The sequence below is a fragment of the Gastrolobium bilobum genome, unplaced genomic scaffold (genome assembly GCF_033153095.1).
Source record: "Gastrolobium bilobum isolate Gb01-03AN ecotype WA unplaced genomic scaffold, APGP_CSIRO_Gbil_v1 utg682, whole genome shotgun sequence".
NCBI classification, from domain to species: domain Eukaryota; kingdom Viridiplantae; phylum Streptophyta; class Magnoliopsida; order Fabales; family Fabaceae; genus Gastrolobium; species Gastrolobium bilobum.
Genome location: NW_026898450.1, coordinates 44,921 through 60,812, shown reverse-complemented (window position 1 = coordinate 60,812; position 15,892 = coordinate 44,921). Strand labels below are relative to the sequence as shown.

Genomic DNA, 15,892 nt, shown 5'->3' with positions numbered 1-15,892 from the left:
GAGTTCGCTTTTTCTGCCGTTACTGAAGATAACTTATCTGCAGTAAGTCAAGACGACGTCGTTTTGGGACGGAAATTATGGTATTTTTGTAATTTTAATTTATTTCAGGGTTATAATAGTCTTTATATTTTTAATTTTTTAAGATTTCAATACCAAAACGACGTCGTTTTGGGAATAAATGCAGATAAGTTATCTGCATTAACTGCAGAAACGTTTTTCCTAATATACATATTTTAAAATATCTTATGTTTCTTTGCAACTTAAAGGTTAGTTGGTTGCATTACTTTTTTAATTTTTAGAATTACATATTACAGAGTGTCGTGTCGTATTCTATATCAACGTCGCTGTAACATAGGGAACAATAATTGAAACCCAGTTATGAGATAATGCTCAAACCCAATCTCTACAAAATGGACTGGGCCTAATTTTTTAAGAAATAAGCCCAATTGTCAAAGAACTGGTCCGGACCCAAAAACCCATTCATTCATTCTGGTTTTCCTCCTCCACTTTCTCTGCATTCAGCAAGCACCACCATTCACCATTTCAATCATGGAAGAAGAATCCCAGCATCACCACCAAGACTGTTCACCTGAAACACGATCACCACCCACAACCGGCACATGCTGCAAGTGCGGCGGTCCCACAACCTTCGCGCCACCTCCGCCGTCACCCTCGTTCTCCGAAATCTCGCCGCCGCCTACTTACCGACCCATCCGAGCTCCGGCGATCCCACCGGACCCAAACTCCCAGCGAGCCATCATCCTCGCTCCTGTACCACAAGCTCAGAAGGTCCCTGTGGCTTCCCCGCCCTACCAATTCCAAACCCCAACCAAGCGCATCCAAACCCCCGACGACATTCGCCGCTTACACGACTCCGATTCCGGTAAGAACTTCCTCGGCTTCGTCGTCGCACTCTCCGAATCCATCCGCGGCCACAAAATCTCCGATCCCTGCCACCAGTCCGAAACAACCAACTCCATCGTCTCCATTCTCGAAACCCTAACCCTATGGATCGACGAAATTCCCCCACTTCAGCAAGCCGCGCGTTATGGCAACGTCGCCTACCGAACTTGGCACGAACGGTTGGTCCAGTCCGCTGAATCCCTCATGCTGCGGTTCCTCCCGGAGGATCTCCGATCGGCCACCGTTGAAATTGTTCCTTATTTCGCCGATAGCTTTGGGAACTCGAGCCGAATCGATTACGGCACTGGGCACGAGACCAATTTCGCGGCGTGGCTGTACTGCCTGGCGAGGTTGGGGGTGATCGGAGAGGAGGATTACCAAGCCGTAGTGAGCAGAGTGTTTGTGAAGTATCTTGAACTGATGAGGAAGTTGCAATTGGTGTATTGCTTGGAGCCTGCAGGTTCACATGGTGTTTGGGGGCTTGATGATTACCACTTTCTGCCATTCATATTTGGGTCTTCGCAGTTGATTGACCACAAGTATATGAAGCCAAAGTCGATTCACAACCAGGATATACTGGATAATTTCTCCAGTGAGTACCTTTACCTTGCTTGCATTGATTTTGTGAAGAAGGTGAAGAAGGGTCTGTTTGCTGAGCACTCACCCATGTTGGATGATATCAGTGGGGTCCCTAATTGGAACAAGGTCAATAGTGGGTTGCTCAAGATGTATAAGGCTGAAGTCTTGGAGAAGGTTCCCATCATGCAGCATTTTCTTTTTGGCTCGCTTATTAAGTGGTATGTCCGTCCATGTGGGGTTTCCTTTTGTTGATTCTATTGCTTTGGTTCTGTCCCCTCACTGAAATGTGTTTGCCTTCTATTTTGTGTTATGTATTGACATTGTTGTGGTGTGAGGTTATTCACTTGTAGTTGTACGGAGTGTGGACATTAGGTATATGTGGAATAAAATTAGACCATTATCTTAAAAAAGAATTTTAATGAAAAGTTTACTCAAAACCGAACCAAACCATTAAACCCAATCCTTATATGCAGTCGGCTTTTTTAACGAATTCGAATCCGCGATCTTTCAATCACAAAGGAGCAGCTTTACCACTGATCCATGCCCTCTTTGATGAAAAGTTTACTCAATTAATAAAATAAACAAATTAAAAATGGGGTGTACACTGTAGTCTATAATAATCCATATTGAGTCTCATGAATCCCCTAAGATTTCAGGCAGCAATGACATCCCAGGAATCAGAAATTTATATTTTTGGAGCTATCCTATGGAGATTAAAGAAGTGTATATATTTGGAATTCTACTTGTAGCCACACATCAGTATGGATGTTGTTTTAACTGAAAGGCAATATTTTTGTTTGCTGCCCAGAGCAGCAACCTTGGATTGTGGACTATAAACAGTTGGCTAGAATATGAGACATTGAGATTTCATATGTATGTGCTGCTTTTTCCATTTGTGGAAGTGTTAGTGCATGAACCAGTATCATGTTATTAAATAAATAATGTTTACGGGTTTATTTAGGTAAGGAAATTAGGTTATTTGCCTTGAGTATTGCCTATGCTGATTCATGTCAATTAGAGATTTAGAGTCATCAAAAGCAGACATAATTGTTTGGTCTTCTTACATTTGTTATCATGTGTTCACTTTTTGGATGAATTTCATTGTAATGAATTTGTATGGGCTCATGCTTCAATTTGAACAATACATAAGAATAGGGCTGTACTTTTCTTACCAAAAACATTTATTTAAACTCTCTCCCAGGCACCCTCTGTTTTGTTCTAAAAACTTTTTTGCTTCCCCTAAGAGTTCGAAAAAATCTATGATTCTCTCTCTCTCTCCTCCCCTATTATTGAATAATTAATTATTATTATTTAAGTAATGAAATCATGTGAATTGTTTTATATCCAAGTCAAGTATCTATGTTTTCAACACTTGTTGCTTAAGTTGGTGCATGTCAGTTAGTTATTCATGATTGCTTTTGTTGTCTTCTGGTTTTACTTCCTGATACCGGTGTGCAATTTTCAAACCAATAGTTGTTGCATTAAATAACTATTGTGTGATTGAGTGTTCTTTGAATGAATTTATGCATAAAAGAGCTATCATGCCTCAAACTTACTTCGGATTATGATGTGCTGACCTTCCTTGAATGCATGGGTATTATGTGAAGTGGTGTTGTTCTATAATCTTATGTTGACAACAGAGTTTGTATCTGAGCTCTTCTGGTGCCTGAGCATTAAACTGATGTTTGTAATCTTTTCCTTGCTGTCATAAACTTCCCATGCTTGGCATAGAAGTTGCATTTTTTCCTGAATGTCTCAATCAATGGGTTAGCCACACACCTTATATCTTTCCCAGCACAAATAATAAGAGTTGTGCAAAGTGTTCTGTGAAACTTAACTTTCTTTGTTACTGGGGAAGAAAATGGAAAAAAGTTGACATGATTAGGATGTGCACAGTATAATCTATGTTTGAAACATATAATTGTTTCTAATCTGTATGTGAAAGTATAATTTGGCTTGCCGAAAACTTCCCTCTTATTTTTTTGTTTTGTTTTCTACCAGGGAGTAGAGTTGGAGTCACTTTGTTTGGGACATTGCTGTGAGGCCAAGCTATTAGCCAGGTTGATGAAATCGAGTATAGCAAGTCATTAGAGGGGGATTGTATTCATAGCAGTTTTTTCATCGATTTTTTATGTACTCATTTTGCTGAACTACTTGTTCACTGTCGACTTGTTTATTCTAGGTATACTCACATAGTGAAAGTAAAGATACTGGATAGATTTTCTTCGTTATTAAATATGAGTGATGAGAATGTTTGCTACAGGTCAAAGAATGATTCTATACTCGCAAGAAGATCTAGTAAATGCATGCTTGAACGACTAGTGAGAGCAGCTTAGAGTATGGCCGCTTCATCTTGCTGATGAGATTTGGAAATTATTAAATTTTGTAGTTAATAAATAAGATTGAAAATTTATTACATGGTTTCGAACTTTGTCATCAGACCGTCATTGTTTTCTTCCAAATCCAATAACTGCTGTTGGGCTTAGATCCAGAACTATCCTGCAAAAGATCACAAGTTCTTGCCATATCATTTTAAATCCATGGTTGGATTGGATGAATTTTTTTTCTTTTTTTACTTGGAAATGGATAAAGAGAGAACATTACCTTGTTTTAATAGATAGGAGGAGTTAGTTTTAACTATTTAATTTCACATAGATCAAGATTAGAAATTATTTAAGGGTTATATAATACTTAAATAGAAAATGTATTATATTATTATTTCTTAAATATACAATATTTATATTTTTAGGCTAATTGTTTTCTCAATAAACAAATTTAATGTATATAGCTAGTTTGGATTATTTTATTTTGAGATATTTTTTTTTCAGCTTCCTGATAGGCGTTAAAAAAAATTATATAAAAGAAAAAAAAAAGCCTTTGAAATAAATTAACGAAAATACTTTCTTTTCAAACTTGCTATCAAAGGTTAAAATATTTTACCAAGATAGTTATTTATTTCGATAAATAAAGGAAACTTATGTTTTGGTGATGGTATGAGTAAACGAATGCATATGAGGGAGAATGTGTGTGTGTGTGTAAAATCTAGATGAATCAAACGTGTCAATACAAGATTTCAGTCTTAGGTAAAAAAAAATTTATTGAATGTGTTTCGGCTCAACGTTATCTATAACTCTATCCCTACTGTAAGGATTTTGGTTCTCCTAGCATTAGAAATACTCTTTGCATATTTCCACACGTTATATACTCTCAGTCTCTCACCATAAGGGATGTGTTGGCTTTCACATTCGAGTAGATTTTGAATCATCCACTCTCCTATAAATATCCTCTCTTATATATAGGGATAGACTTTTATTCTTCTCCTCCATTGCTATCGAGATTATGCATTTCCACTTTTTTCATTTGCTAGAAACGAAGCCCTTAACACACATTTCCTTTTACTCAGAGTTGACCTGAGTTTGCTCCATTGGAAAAGTTAGTTGAGCTCCTATCCTCAATAGACCTTTAGAGCCGCTTGCTAGAGGAATAAATTTTGTATTTTAAGCAAACTTATATTGGGAATTCTAATTACCTACATTTGGTACAAGGATTTTTAAAATTTTATGGGAAAATAAGATTCTCGAAAATTAAAATCGTGGATAAGAATCTCATGAAATAATACTACCAAGTGGGGTGGTATTCTTGAATTCTCACATGGTGGGAAAATTTTACATACTTTATAGGACATAAATAACCCTGTTTAATATTTTCATGACTAAAATACCCTCTCTTGTTAAAGTCTTAGACGTGATACTCTGTTTCACAAAATCGTGGGTTCCTTTCTTCCCTTTCACGACGCCTTTACTGGGTTTTCTCTACTTTGCTCCAATGACCACTACGCCACGATCGTCTGGTTTCGACGTTGAATTGACAGCCACGATATTTGGTTCACGTTGTTCCCTTTCACATTCGCTTCGCTCCGGTGAGGTCTCTTTCTCTGTAGACATGAAGTTTCTCTTCAGTGTTGCTAATGAATGTTAAATCATAGAAGGTGCATGTCTTTGTCCCTGACTCTCTGTTTGGGAACACTTCCGAAAAAAACAAGATAATCTTGTGTTGTATTTGTGAAGACCTTCCATAATATAAGAATTAGCATGACCACATTCCTAGAAATGATTAATAATTAACCAAACATAGAATCAGGAAACTTGAGCCAACATTCTTGAGAATATTTTGTCCCACCAAATAACTTTTTGGTAACATTCCTGAAAAATTTACTTTCTTAGCATATTCCTAAGAATTGTGATTCCCAAGAATAAAAAATATTCTCCTCTACCAAACACTCTCTTAGTTATTTCCCAAGTTCTTAGGCTTACTACAAACATGAGATTTAAAGCAGGTACGAAGTGATTTAAATCATATTCAATTGAGACAATTTAATAAATTGTCATGAAATCAACTGAAGGAGAATCTAAAATTGAAATTCCATAAGATATACTCATTACAAATTATGATTCTACTTAAGATGAGTTAATTAAATTTGCTTATACAAATATGAGAGAGGTTATAGTTATTACCCCTTTTTCTCACTACTTGTTACTACTAAATCGTAATCGTTGATTTCCGTCAATCTAACGGTTATAATTTATTTAAAATAAATAAATTATAACCGTTAGATTGACGGAAATCAACGATTACGATTTAGTAGTAACAAGTAGTGAGAAAAAGGGGTAATAACTATAACCTCCCCCTACAAATATTTTGTAGAACTTGATTAAGACTAGTTCAAGGAGAGAACAAGTATGACTCCTAATTTATAAATTGTTGCTCTGGTTAATAAGAACTTAATGTTTATGATTCTTGGAGATGAAAAAGTATACTTGAGTTATGATTCAATGTGTATAGAAGGTAATTTGGAAAGTGAATAAGATATATTTTCTAGTTATATTTTGAATGACATTAACTGCTTTGGATTGCCATTCCATAAACTTATATTAAAATTAGGAGTTCGAGTAATGTTAAGGAGCAATATTTATAGGTCAAATGGCCTGAGTAATGGAATTAAGTTTCTAGGAAGAAAATTGGGAAATCATGTTATTGAATGTATGGTTTTTCTTGGAAATAAAGTCAGTGAAGTTGTTTTTATTATATGAATTACCATGATTCCAATTAATGTCACAATTCCCATTAAGTTTCCAACAAGATAGGTTTCTATTATTGTTTCATTTGTTATGACTCTTAACAAGTCCAGAAACCAAGTTGTATGGGCCATGGATATATCAATTAGTCGGTAAGAGTAAATAATTTATTTATTAAAAATCGAATTAACTTATAGCAAAATTTACCAAGGATTTCTTAAGCTATTTCAGGCCATCTTTTATGGGCCTCAGCCTGTAGTTCACACCCTTTATTGGATTTATTTCATGTTAGGCATTTATTTTTAGTTTGTCAAGATTGTTTCAATTATTTTGATGAGATTAATTTTCTTTATGATGTAGAGTGCAGAAGTTTGTGTCATTAGTCTCTCAAATACTAATAATAAATAACAGAAAAAAGTTGTCGAATGTAGCTATTGTTCGATGGTCCATCATAAAATGGGGCAATAATGATTGAACTCATTGATCACTTGGTCACTTCAACTATGATACCATATAAATAATCAATTCAACCCAAGAACTTAAGTTGTTGGATAAGGACCTTGTTAATGGTTTATAATATTATCTAACACATCTCTTTACACAAGAGCTTTTTGAACTTGAAACGTGTATAATTAATTTCAAGAAAATATGTCAAAAAATTATAAATACAAAAATTATTTTATCCATTATTAGAAAAGACAACTTGTAAATTGTACAAATTTTTAATTCCAACAACCCTGAAGCAACCCCATGTGGCAACCCTATGTAGTGTAAAAACTTTCATTATATATTGTCTCACTCCTCTACAAAATATTGGTTTGTTTTTCTCTAACTTTGGCAATCTTAGAATGTATTTTGTCCTACCATCGTGACAACGTTTTCCTACACCATCTGTAAGTTCAACACAACAATGGTTCGTAACTATTCGATTACCAAAAAATATATATAAGAACACTTCATCACCACATCTTAGGGATAACTTCTTCCCACAGTTGTTTAAATACTCTTCATATGATGACAATGGGCTTAGTGCATAATTAGTTTCCATCGGTTGGGGAACATCGTATGAAAGTCTTGTTTTGACCATCAAAACAGAACTAATAATAAATAACACCATTAGACAGAAGTTGTTGAATGTAGCCATAGTTCTAAATTGTACAATCTTGATTGGTGGTAACTAGAAAGCTTTGATGGTGGCTTTGAAATGGTTAGTAAATTTATATTTAACATATCCTAAGTTTTATTGTTTTCTTCCGGTGATTGGGACTGTACTTCAAGTTTTCTATTCTCTTTTTTTTTCTCTTCAATTTTTTTATTGTCTTCTTCCAGTGAATAGGAATCTTCTTCAATTTTTCGGCGCTTGTTTTCTTTTTCTTTTTTCATGTAGCATTTGTTTTTTTTTTTTTATGTAGCCTTTATTTCTTTTTCGTGTAACCTCTGTTTTCTCTTCTTCCCATAGCCTATATTCTTTTCCAGGTATATGTATATGTTCTCTTTTCTATAGAATCTGAATTACGGATGACATGAATTGAATTTAAATTACATTAATAAGGTATTTTGATTTTCATTCTCTAATTTAAATTAATATTTAAAATGGTGGTGGTTTGGCAATTGGCAAAATCTGATTTAAGCTAAAAAAATGGCTTTTAGTGCTAGTGTTAGTGATGATGTTGTTGTTGTTGCCTCTAGTAGAGGAATTAAAATGAACAAAAATGTTGTTGGAAGTATGACTCGTGTGGGATGGAAGCATGATATTCAAGTTGATGCAAGTGGTGGAAGAATTCAATACAATTATCATAAGAAGACGATAACATGAGATGTTTGCCGATTCAAGCACCATTTGGTGGGAACATGAAAGGATTTAAGGGCTTGTAATTTCGTTCCTAATTAATTAAAAAAACAAATGTTTGGAATTGTATCCTCGTTACAAGAGAGATGGTTGAATAAATTAATCACACAAGATGATGATGATGATGATGATGATGATGATGATGATGATGATGAGCTTAGTGGAAAAAAAATTGAATGAAAATGATGATCAAATTAATAAAATTTTCAAAAAAAAAAAGAGGAGTGAGCACTCAAGCTACAATAAATAACATCTTTAATAAGAATTGAAGAGAGAAACCATATCAAGAAATTGCATATTTCTTCTATAATAATGTCATTCCATTCAATATTGCAAGAAGTGATGAAGTTCATAAGATGTTGGAATTAATTTCAAAACATAGTCCAAGATTTAAGCCACCATCCTACCATGACATCAGAGTTGAAAAAACATAAAATTTATTAGAATAAATTGAAGAATATTGATTTGAAGCAACAATATGATTTGACAATGCAGAATAGTGAAGAACATAAAATTTATTAGAAGAAATTTGGATCCACACTAACAATAGATGAGTGGATCCACAAAAGAATGAGGACTATAATTAACTTATTAATGTACATCCTTAAGGGAATTATTTTTCGTAAGTCTATTTATGCATTTGACATATCAAAAGCTATTGAAAAAGTTTTTATGATGATTGATGATATTGTTGAGAAGGTTGGTGAAGAAAATGTTATTAAGCGGTGATGGACAATGCAACAAAATACAAAGTTGCAAGAGAGATGTTGATGGAGAAAAGGAGATTGTGGTCAACACATTATGCATCTCATTGCGTTTATTTAATGTTAGACGGTTTGAAGAAGAAGATACTGGTTCACCATCACACAATTCCATGGGAAAAAAATCACAGCCTATAGTTATTCAAGAACTTCTCTGATTACTCTATTGCACCACTTTACCAAAGAAAAAAATTTGGTGAGACCGATCATTACTCATTTTGCCATATCTCACCTAACTAAGGGGTGCCTCCATGATAACAAAGGAGCATTGATATAAATATTCATCTTCAATGAAATGGAAGTCTAGCCGGTTTGCAAAGACAAAGGATGAAAAGTTTATTATAGATGTGATTTTAGACAAAGTGCACTTATCCTTTGGTCAAGAAGCTTCGTATGGTTGATTCATATGAGAAGCCACCCATGAGTTTCATTTATGTGAATTGATTAGGCCAAACAGAAAATTGCTTATGCCTTCAACTACATCTAAGAGTGTAAATTATCAAATCTAATTTAAATTTTAAATTTTGTAGTCTTTGTTTTCAAAACTGATTCAATTTTTTTTATTCTTTAGTTATTTGCCTACGTGGGAGGTCATTGATGAGAGATAGGACACACATCTTCATAGACCTTTGCATATTGCAGGCTATTACCTTAACCTGCAATTACTTTATATTTCTTTATTTAGAGCTGATTTTGAAGTTAAACGTGGATTATATAAATGTCTTGAAAGGATAATAGGAGATATAGAAGAAATATCTAAGATTGATACTCAACTTGAAAATTTCAAATATCAAAGGAACATTTTTGGTAATCCAATAGACAAGATTGCAATTGAAAAAAAATAACTTCATCAGATTGGTGGGAGTTGTATAGGATGAACACTCAAAGCTCCAAAAATTTGTTGTTTGTATTTTGAGCTTGACATACAGTTCCTCCGATTGTGAACGTAATTAAAATGCTTTTGAGATGGTGAATTTTCATGAATATGATATTTAAATTGTCTAAATCCTAAACCGTAAACCCTGAGATTTAAGTTATGAGTTACGAACATTTTGTATTGATAAATATTTTTTATTGAAATTAGAAATTCTAAAATCTTTATGAATCTTCGATTTCGCGATTTTCGATCTGGTCACCCCCTTTCAATCTTAAGTAACATCTCAGTTTCAACTATTTTCATTCTGTCCTTAATCCTTCTTCCATACTCTCAAATATTTGTTATATCTCTTTGTTATTTCTTATATTTGTGTTATTATTTGTAAATTCATACGATATTATTATGCATACCTTGTTTCAAGCCTACCTCTTATATACTTCTTTAGAAAAGGGTGAAGGTTGGTTAAGATTATAATTTAACAGTGATGAAGAAAAATAAGTAAGATGGATATGAAAAAGATAGATATAATATTCCATTCCCAAATTGTTAAACGTGGATTATATAAATGCCTTGAAAGAATGGTGGGTATAATAACCCACATCAGTAAAATAGGTAAATTGAAATTCTCCATGATTTATCAGATAAATAACTAGATTAAAAATCTAATTATCAGATATAAATTATATACATAAATCTAATTTTTTACAGATAAAGTCACTTTTCAAATAAAAATGCAATTACATGGAGTTTCGTGACAAAAATGCAAATTAAAAAAATTACTCGAAACTGGTAAATAAATTAGTGAGTGACTAATTTATAAGGTATATGAGATAAAAACACATGTTTAGAATACTAAGTTATTTGGCTATAATAAGTGAAAAAATGAAGTTAAAAGAGTAAGTGACCAAGTGGGTTCAATTAACCAAAGCTAAAGTCACTTAAATGACTAAACTTAGTCATTTTTCACACAAAAAGAAAACCCTCCTCGGTCTTCCTCCCTCACACACCCAAAGAAGCCATGAAAATAGAGAAAGAGAGCTTGAAATTACTAACTTGAGCTAGACATAACCAAATCACTTGGTTCCAAAGTCAAAATCACTTAGAATCTCGTCCTTTTCAAAGCCCACACCTCATTTTCGTGTAAGGAAGCTTGTGGAGTGAGATATTCTTCCTCAAAGTTTTGAGTTTGTGAAAGATTTTGGTAATTTTGGGCGAGTTTGAGTGCATTTGAGCTTGGGGTTTGCTTCTCCTAACTTCCTAGAGTGATTCATGGTAAGAAATATCCACTCAACTCAAGTTTTCATGGATTATTGAAATTTCTAGGTTGTATGAATAGTAAAATTCAAAATTTCGATGGTTGAATGTGTTAAAGGACGATTTGGGTATTGTTTCCTTAGTTAAACATGCTTAGAAGTGTTTTTTGTGAGAGGACAATAAGAGAAAACATCACTATGACCACTTTTATGTTTTAGTCATGAAAAAATGTTAAGTCTTATGATACTTAAGGCTTGAAATGATGTTTGATGGTGAATGTATGTTGTTTCATGATGTAGAGTTGATCCTAGTACCTTAGAGGTTGAAGAACAACCATTAGATTCAACGATTATTCAAGATCAAGCTTCTTGAATTCCATATTAAAGGGGTAAGTCATGAGCTTAAAATGCAAAAGTAGATTCTAGTCAGTAACTTAGTGATTTGTGTGTTGTATGATATGTTGATCATATTTCCACCGTTTGCTATAGGTCACTTTGTATGGATTGGTTGTGGTTGAGGCTTACAATAGATAAAAGCTATTTACGGATGTCTGTGACAGGTAAATACTTAGACCTTGGGGATTTTCCCCTTGATGTTCCGCCATACTCCGTATGGAGTAATGACTTGTATAACATGGTAGTGTAGTGGTGTTGAGATTGGGTGTGATTGCTTGAGTTTGAAATTATGATTATGTCATGTATGGTTACATGATCGGATAGATTCTATGGCCAGTAGAATTGAATGATATGAGCATTCCGAGGATGACTGATGGACCACAGGGATGACTCGATTATGATTGGTAGCAACATTCCAGGGATGACTGATGGTCTAGAGGAATGGTTTGGTTGGTGTTGATACACCTTGCATGATTATATGCTAGTTATTGTGAGCTTGTGTGCATAATGTCGTTTTGATGCTTGCATAGCATGGAAGTGAGCTCATTGTTGGAGGAATCTCTAAGAACCCTGAGTTTACCGAGATTATATCTCACCCCATGTGAGGATTTTTTTCAAGCACCCTAAGTAGCACAAATGATATTTCCCATGGAAGGAGGCCCGAGTTGGGGTTGTGGCATTTATGTTTTATTTGTACGCTTTGACATATTAGCATGCTAGTATTATATTTTGGAGCCATACCTTGCATATTTTGGTTGTGTATGTAATTATGTCATAATGGGAGGACTTGAATTTAGATGGATTATTGTACTATGTTGGCATTGTATTATGCTATACTTCATTTCTTAGAAGCCGTGATTTACCTTTTGATAAGAATTGATGTAAAGGACTTTATGTATTAAATGTACTAGTTCATGATGTTTTAGGTTGAAACCATGTAAATAATGATTTTGATGTAAAAGTTATGTTTAGAAGCATCATATATAAGATCCATTGATGGATATTATTAGTAGTCTAGTAGATAGATTGGAATATGTATGAAATTATATATGTTGTTCACTAGGTGTTTCATGAGATTGGAAAAATATCCCAAACCCTCCAATTACGGCCAAGTGTTGTCCATTTTATTTCTAACCAATATGGAATATGATTGTTATATTCGAGTAGTTGATTACCATCACTGATGGTTTGTAAAGTTTAAAGTGTTAAACATATGTAGAGTGAGTAACCACATTTATAACTTGGTAAAAGCTTATGTCACCTAGATAGGAAATGTTTAAGAGAAACGTAGTTCATAGTAAGTTTTAAAGCTTATATGCTTATGGGGCTGCTTGGTTGTAGACGTTAATGTTAAGCGTATGTATTATGTTTTTCGTTCTATGTATGAGTTGCAATTACGTTTTGAATTAGTTATGTATGGAACCAATATTATTAAAAGTAAATGAAAAATTTATCCATAATTTTAATTCAATTACAATTATTGTAACTAAGCTTAATATCATATGCAATGCTAACAAACCGATTCTAGAACGGAGTGTTACAATGGGGGATATAGAAGAAATATCTAAGATTGATGCTCAACTTGAAGATTTCAAGCATCGAAGGAAATTTTTCTGGTAATCCAATAGCCAAGATTGTAATAAAAAAAATAACTTCTTCAGATTGGTGGGAGTTGTACGAGTATGAACTTTCAAAGCTCCAAAAATTTGTCGTTTGTATTTTGAGCTTGACATGTTGTTCCTTCGATTGTGAACGTGATTAAAGCGCCTTTGAGATGGTAAATTTTCATGAATATGATATTTAAATTGTCTTTGAAGAATTAAGTTGTGAGTTACAAACACTTTATATGCATAAATATTTTTTTATTGAAATTAGAAATATAAAATCTTTACAAACCGTCGATTCCGCGATTTTCAATCTTGTCACCTGTTTGACAAGTGGCCTCAAACTCAAGAGGGGGTGAATTGAGTTTTAAAAATATTTTCGCAAAATGCCTCACTTTCTTTCTTGAAAAGATTTTCTTGAGTTAATATGATTTTTACACAAGCAAAGCTTAAAGAATAAAAATTAATACAAGCAAGTAGTATGCAAAATGTAAATTTAAATAAGCTTAAGTATTCAAATAATGCTAATGTAAAGAGATAAATAGTTAGAGAGCTCGCAAACACGATATATTCTGGTTTGGTCACCACCATCGTGACCTACATCCAGATTGAAGCCGCTCGTTCAACTTTCCACTAATTATCAAGCTTCAAGGGTGCTTGACAAACCGCTACAACCTTCAAGAATTTTGGTTCTTGAAACCCTTACACTTCCATTCACTTTCTTAGGCTATGAACAACCTTTTCATTAGGGTCTCACTACCCTCAACTTAAATAAACAGAATGAGAGTGTTTAGAAATGAATTTGTACTCTTGAAGTACAGATTATACAAGTTGAAGCTTATGGGTATTGATCAATGACACAAGAATGATCAAAGGAGTTTTATGATCAATATGAGTAAGAACAAGCAATAAATGAGTTTGATTCAATGAGAATGACTAATAATGATTGCCAAACCAATGGAACAGTAAAACTTAGCTTGCTGATTCGTAATAAATGAGTTTATATAGTTGTTGGCACGAAACTAGCCGTTTATAGCTGTTAGACTGCTTAATGCCCAATAAGTATTCGAATACTTTTCGTAAGGTATTCGAATACTTCATCTGGTATTCGAATACTTTTCTTAAGGTATTCGAATACTTTGTTCACAGCACAAGTATTCGAATACTTTCTTGACAGAACATCAATGGTGTAGTTTTTCGAGTTGTAAAGCATTCCTTCTTTGGGTTGTTAATGTAATTCCTTGACTTGTTAAAAAATGTTTTGAGGTTACGAAATATGTCAAGGGTCTTTTTCATAAATATTAAAGGTTTCAAATGATTGATGTCATGGATAATGCATAAATAGAGTTAAATATTCTTTGAGCTCATTTATGCATCATTAATCAATTACATTTACATTTAGATATAATCTATCAAGGATATATTGCAATCTTGATCTTTGATCTTGATCATGTGTGTTGAATGATTTGCTCTTGTTGTCTTGTTGAATTGTTTCCTTGGACTTTTGATTGTTGCAAGTTGTATTTTCTTTGACGTCGCTTCTAAGCTTGTTTGTTATCATCAAGACTCTTGTATAAATGAATTCTTCATTTTAAGTGCATTAATTTCACAATCACCCCCTTTCAATCTTGGGATAAGATATTGTGACAACCAAATAATGTTACTACCAATGTTACTACCACATCTTAACCGTTGATTTCCGCCAATCAACGATTATCATTTATTGCGAATTAATAATTAATTAATGAGTTTGATTTGAAAAATAATAACCGTTGATTGGCGAAAATCAACGGTTAAGATGTGGTAGTAACATTATTTGGTTGTCACAATATCTTATCCCTTCAATCTTAAGTAATTTCTCGGTTTCAACTATCTTGATGTAAAGTTTTCATTCTCTCCTTAATCCTCCTTCTATAGTCTCAAGTATTTGTTATTTGTTATATCTCTTTGTTATATTTTTGTTATTATTTATAAATCTATGGGATATAAAAATGCTTACCTTGTTTCAAGCCTACCTCTTACATACTTATTTAGAAAGGGAGAAGATTGGTTAAGTTTGTAATCTAACATTAGTAGAGAAAAGTAAGTAAAATGTATATGAAAAAAGATAGATATAATATCTCATTCCTAAATTCATTTCCTACATTTTGTTAAGGAATAATTTTTTTAAAACAATGTAAAAAAAAAAAATTTAAAAAGATGTTTTTTTTATGAGGAAAGTTATACTTACAACCTATTTTCGTTTACAACCTCTTACAATCATATCTTAACCGTTGATCTCCGTCAATCAACGGTTATTATTTTCACAAATTAAACTCTTTAGTTAATTATTAATTCACAATAAATGATAACCGTTGATTGACGATTAAGATATGGTTGTAAAATGTTATAAACAAAAATAAGTTGTAAATATAATAATTTTTTGGTAAGCAATATAATTTTTTTTATTATAAAATATAACTGTGATGTTATTAATTTATTATTCACTTATCAGCAAACATACTTGTTTTTTTCACTCCAAATACATTTATTCATTTTTCTAATTTTTTATTAATAGAAAATATTTTTTTTTTCTTTTTGGTTGTTGTCATAGTT

At 33.1% G+C, this 15,892-nt stretch overlaps 1 protein-coding gene across 2 annotated transcripts; it reads left to right on the top strand.

The window, feature by feature from the left end:
* Positions 1–487: 487 nt before the first annotated feature.
* LOC133316361 (uncharacterized) lies at positions 488–3,840 on the top strand. Of its 2 annotated transcripts, none has more exons than XM_061518098.1 (2): positions 488–1,708; positions 3,491–3,840. In XM_061518098.1, exons 1-2 carry the CDS (start codon positions 550–552, stop codon positions 3,571–3,573), a joined length of 1,242 nt encoding a protein of 413 aa, XP_061374082.1. In that variant the 5' UTR covers positions 488–549; the 3' UTR covers positions 3,574–3,840. The 2 variants fall into 2 exon arrangements, with proteins under 2 accessions (XP_061374082.1, XP_061374083.1); XM_061518099.1 differs by having other exon boundaries at positions 490–1,700; positions 3,484–3,838.
* Positions 3,841–15,892: the final 12,052 nt, after the last annotated feature.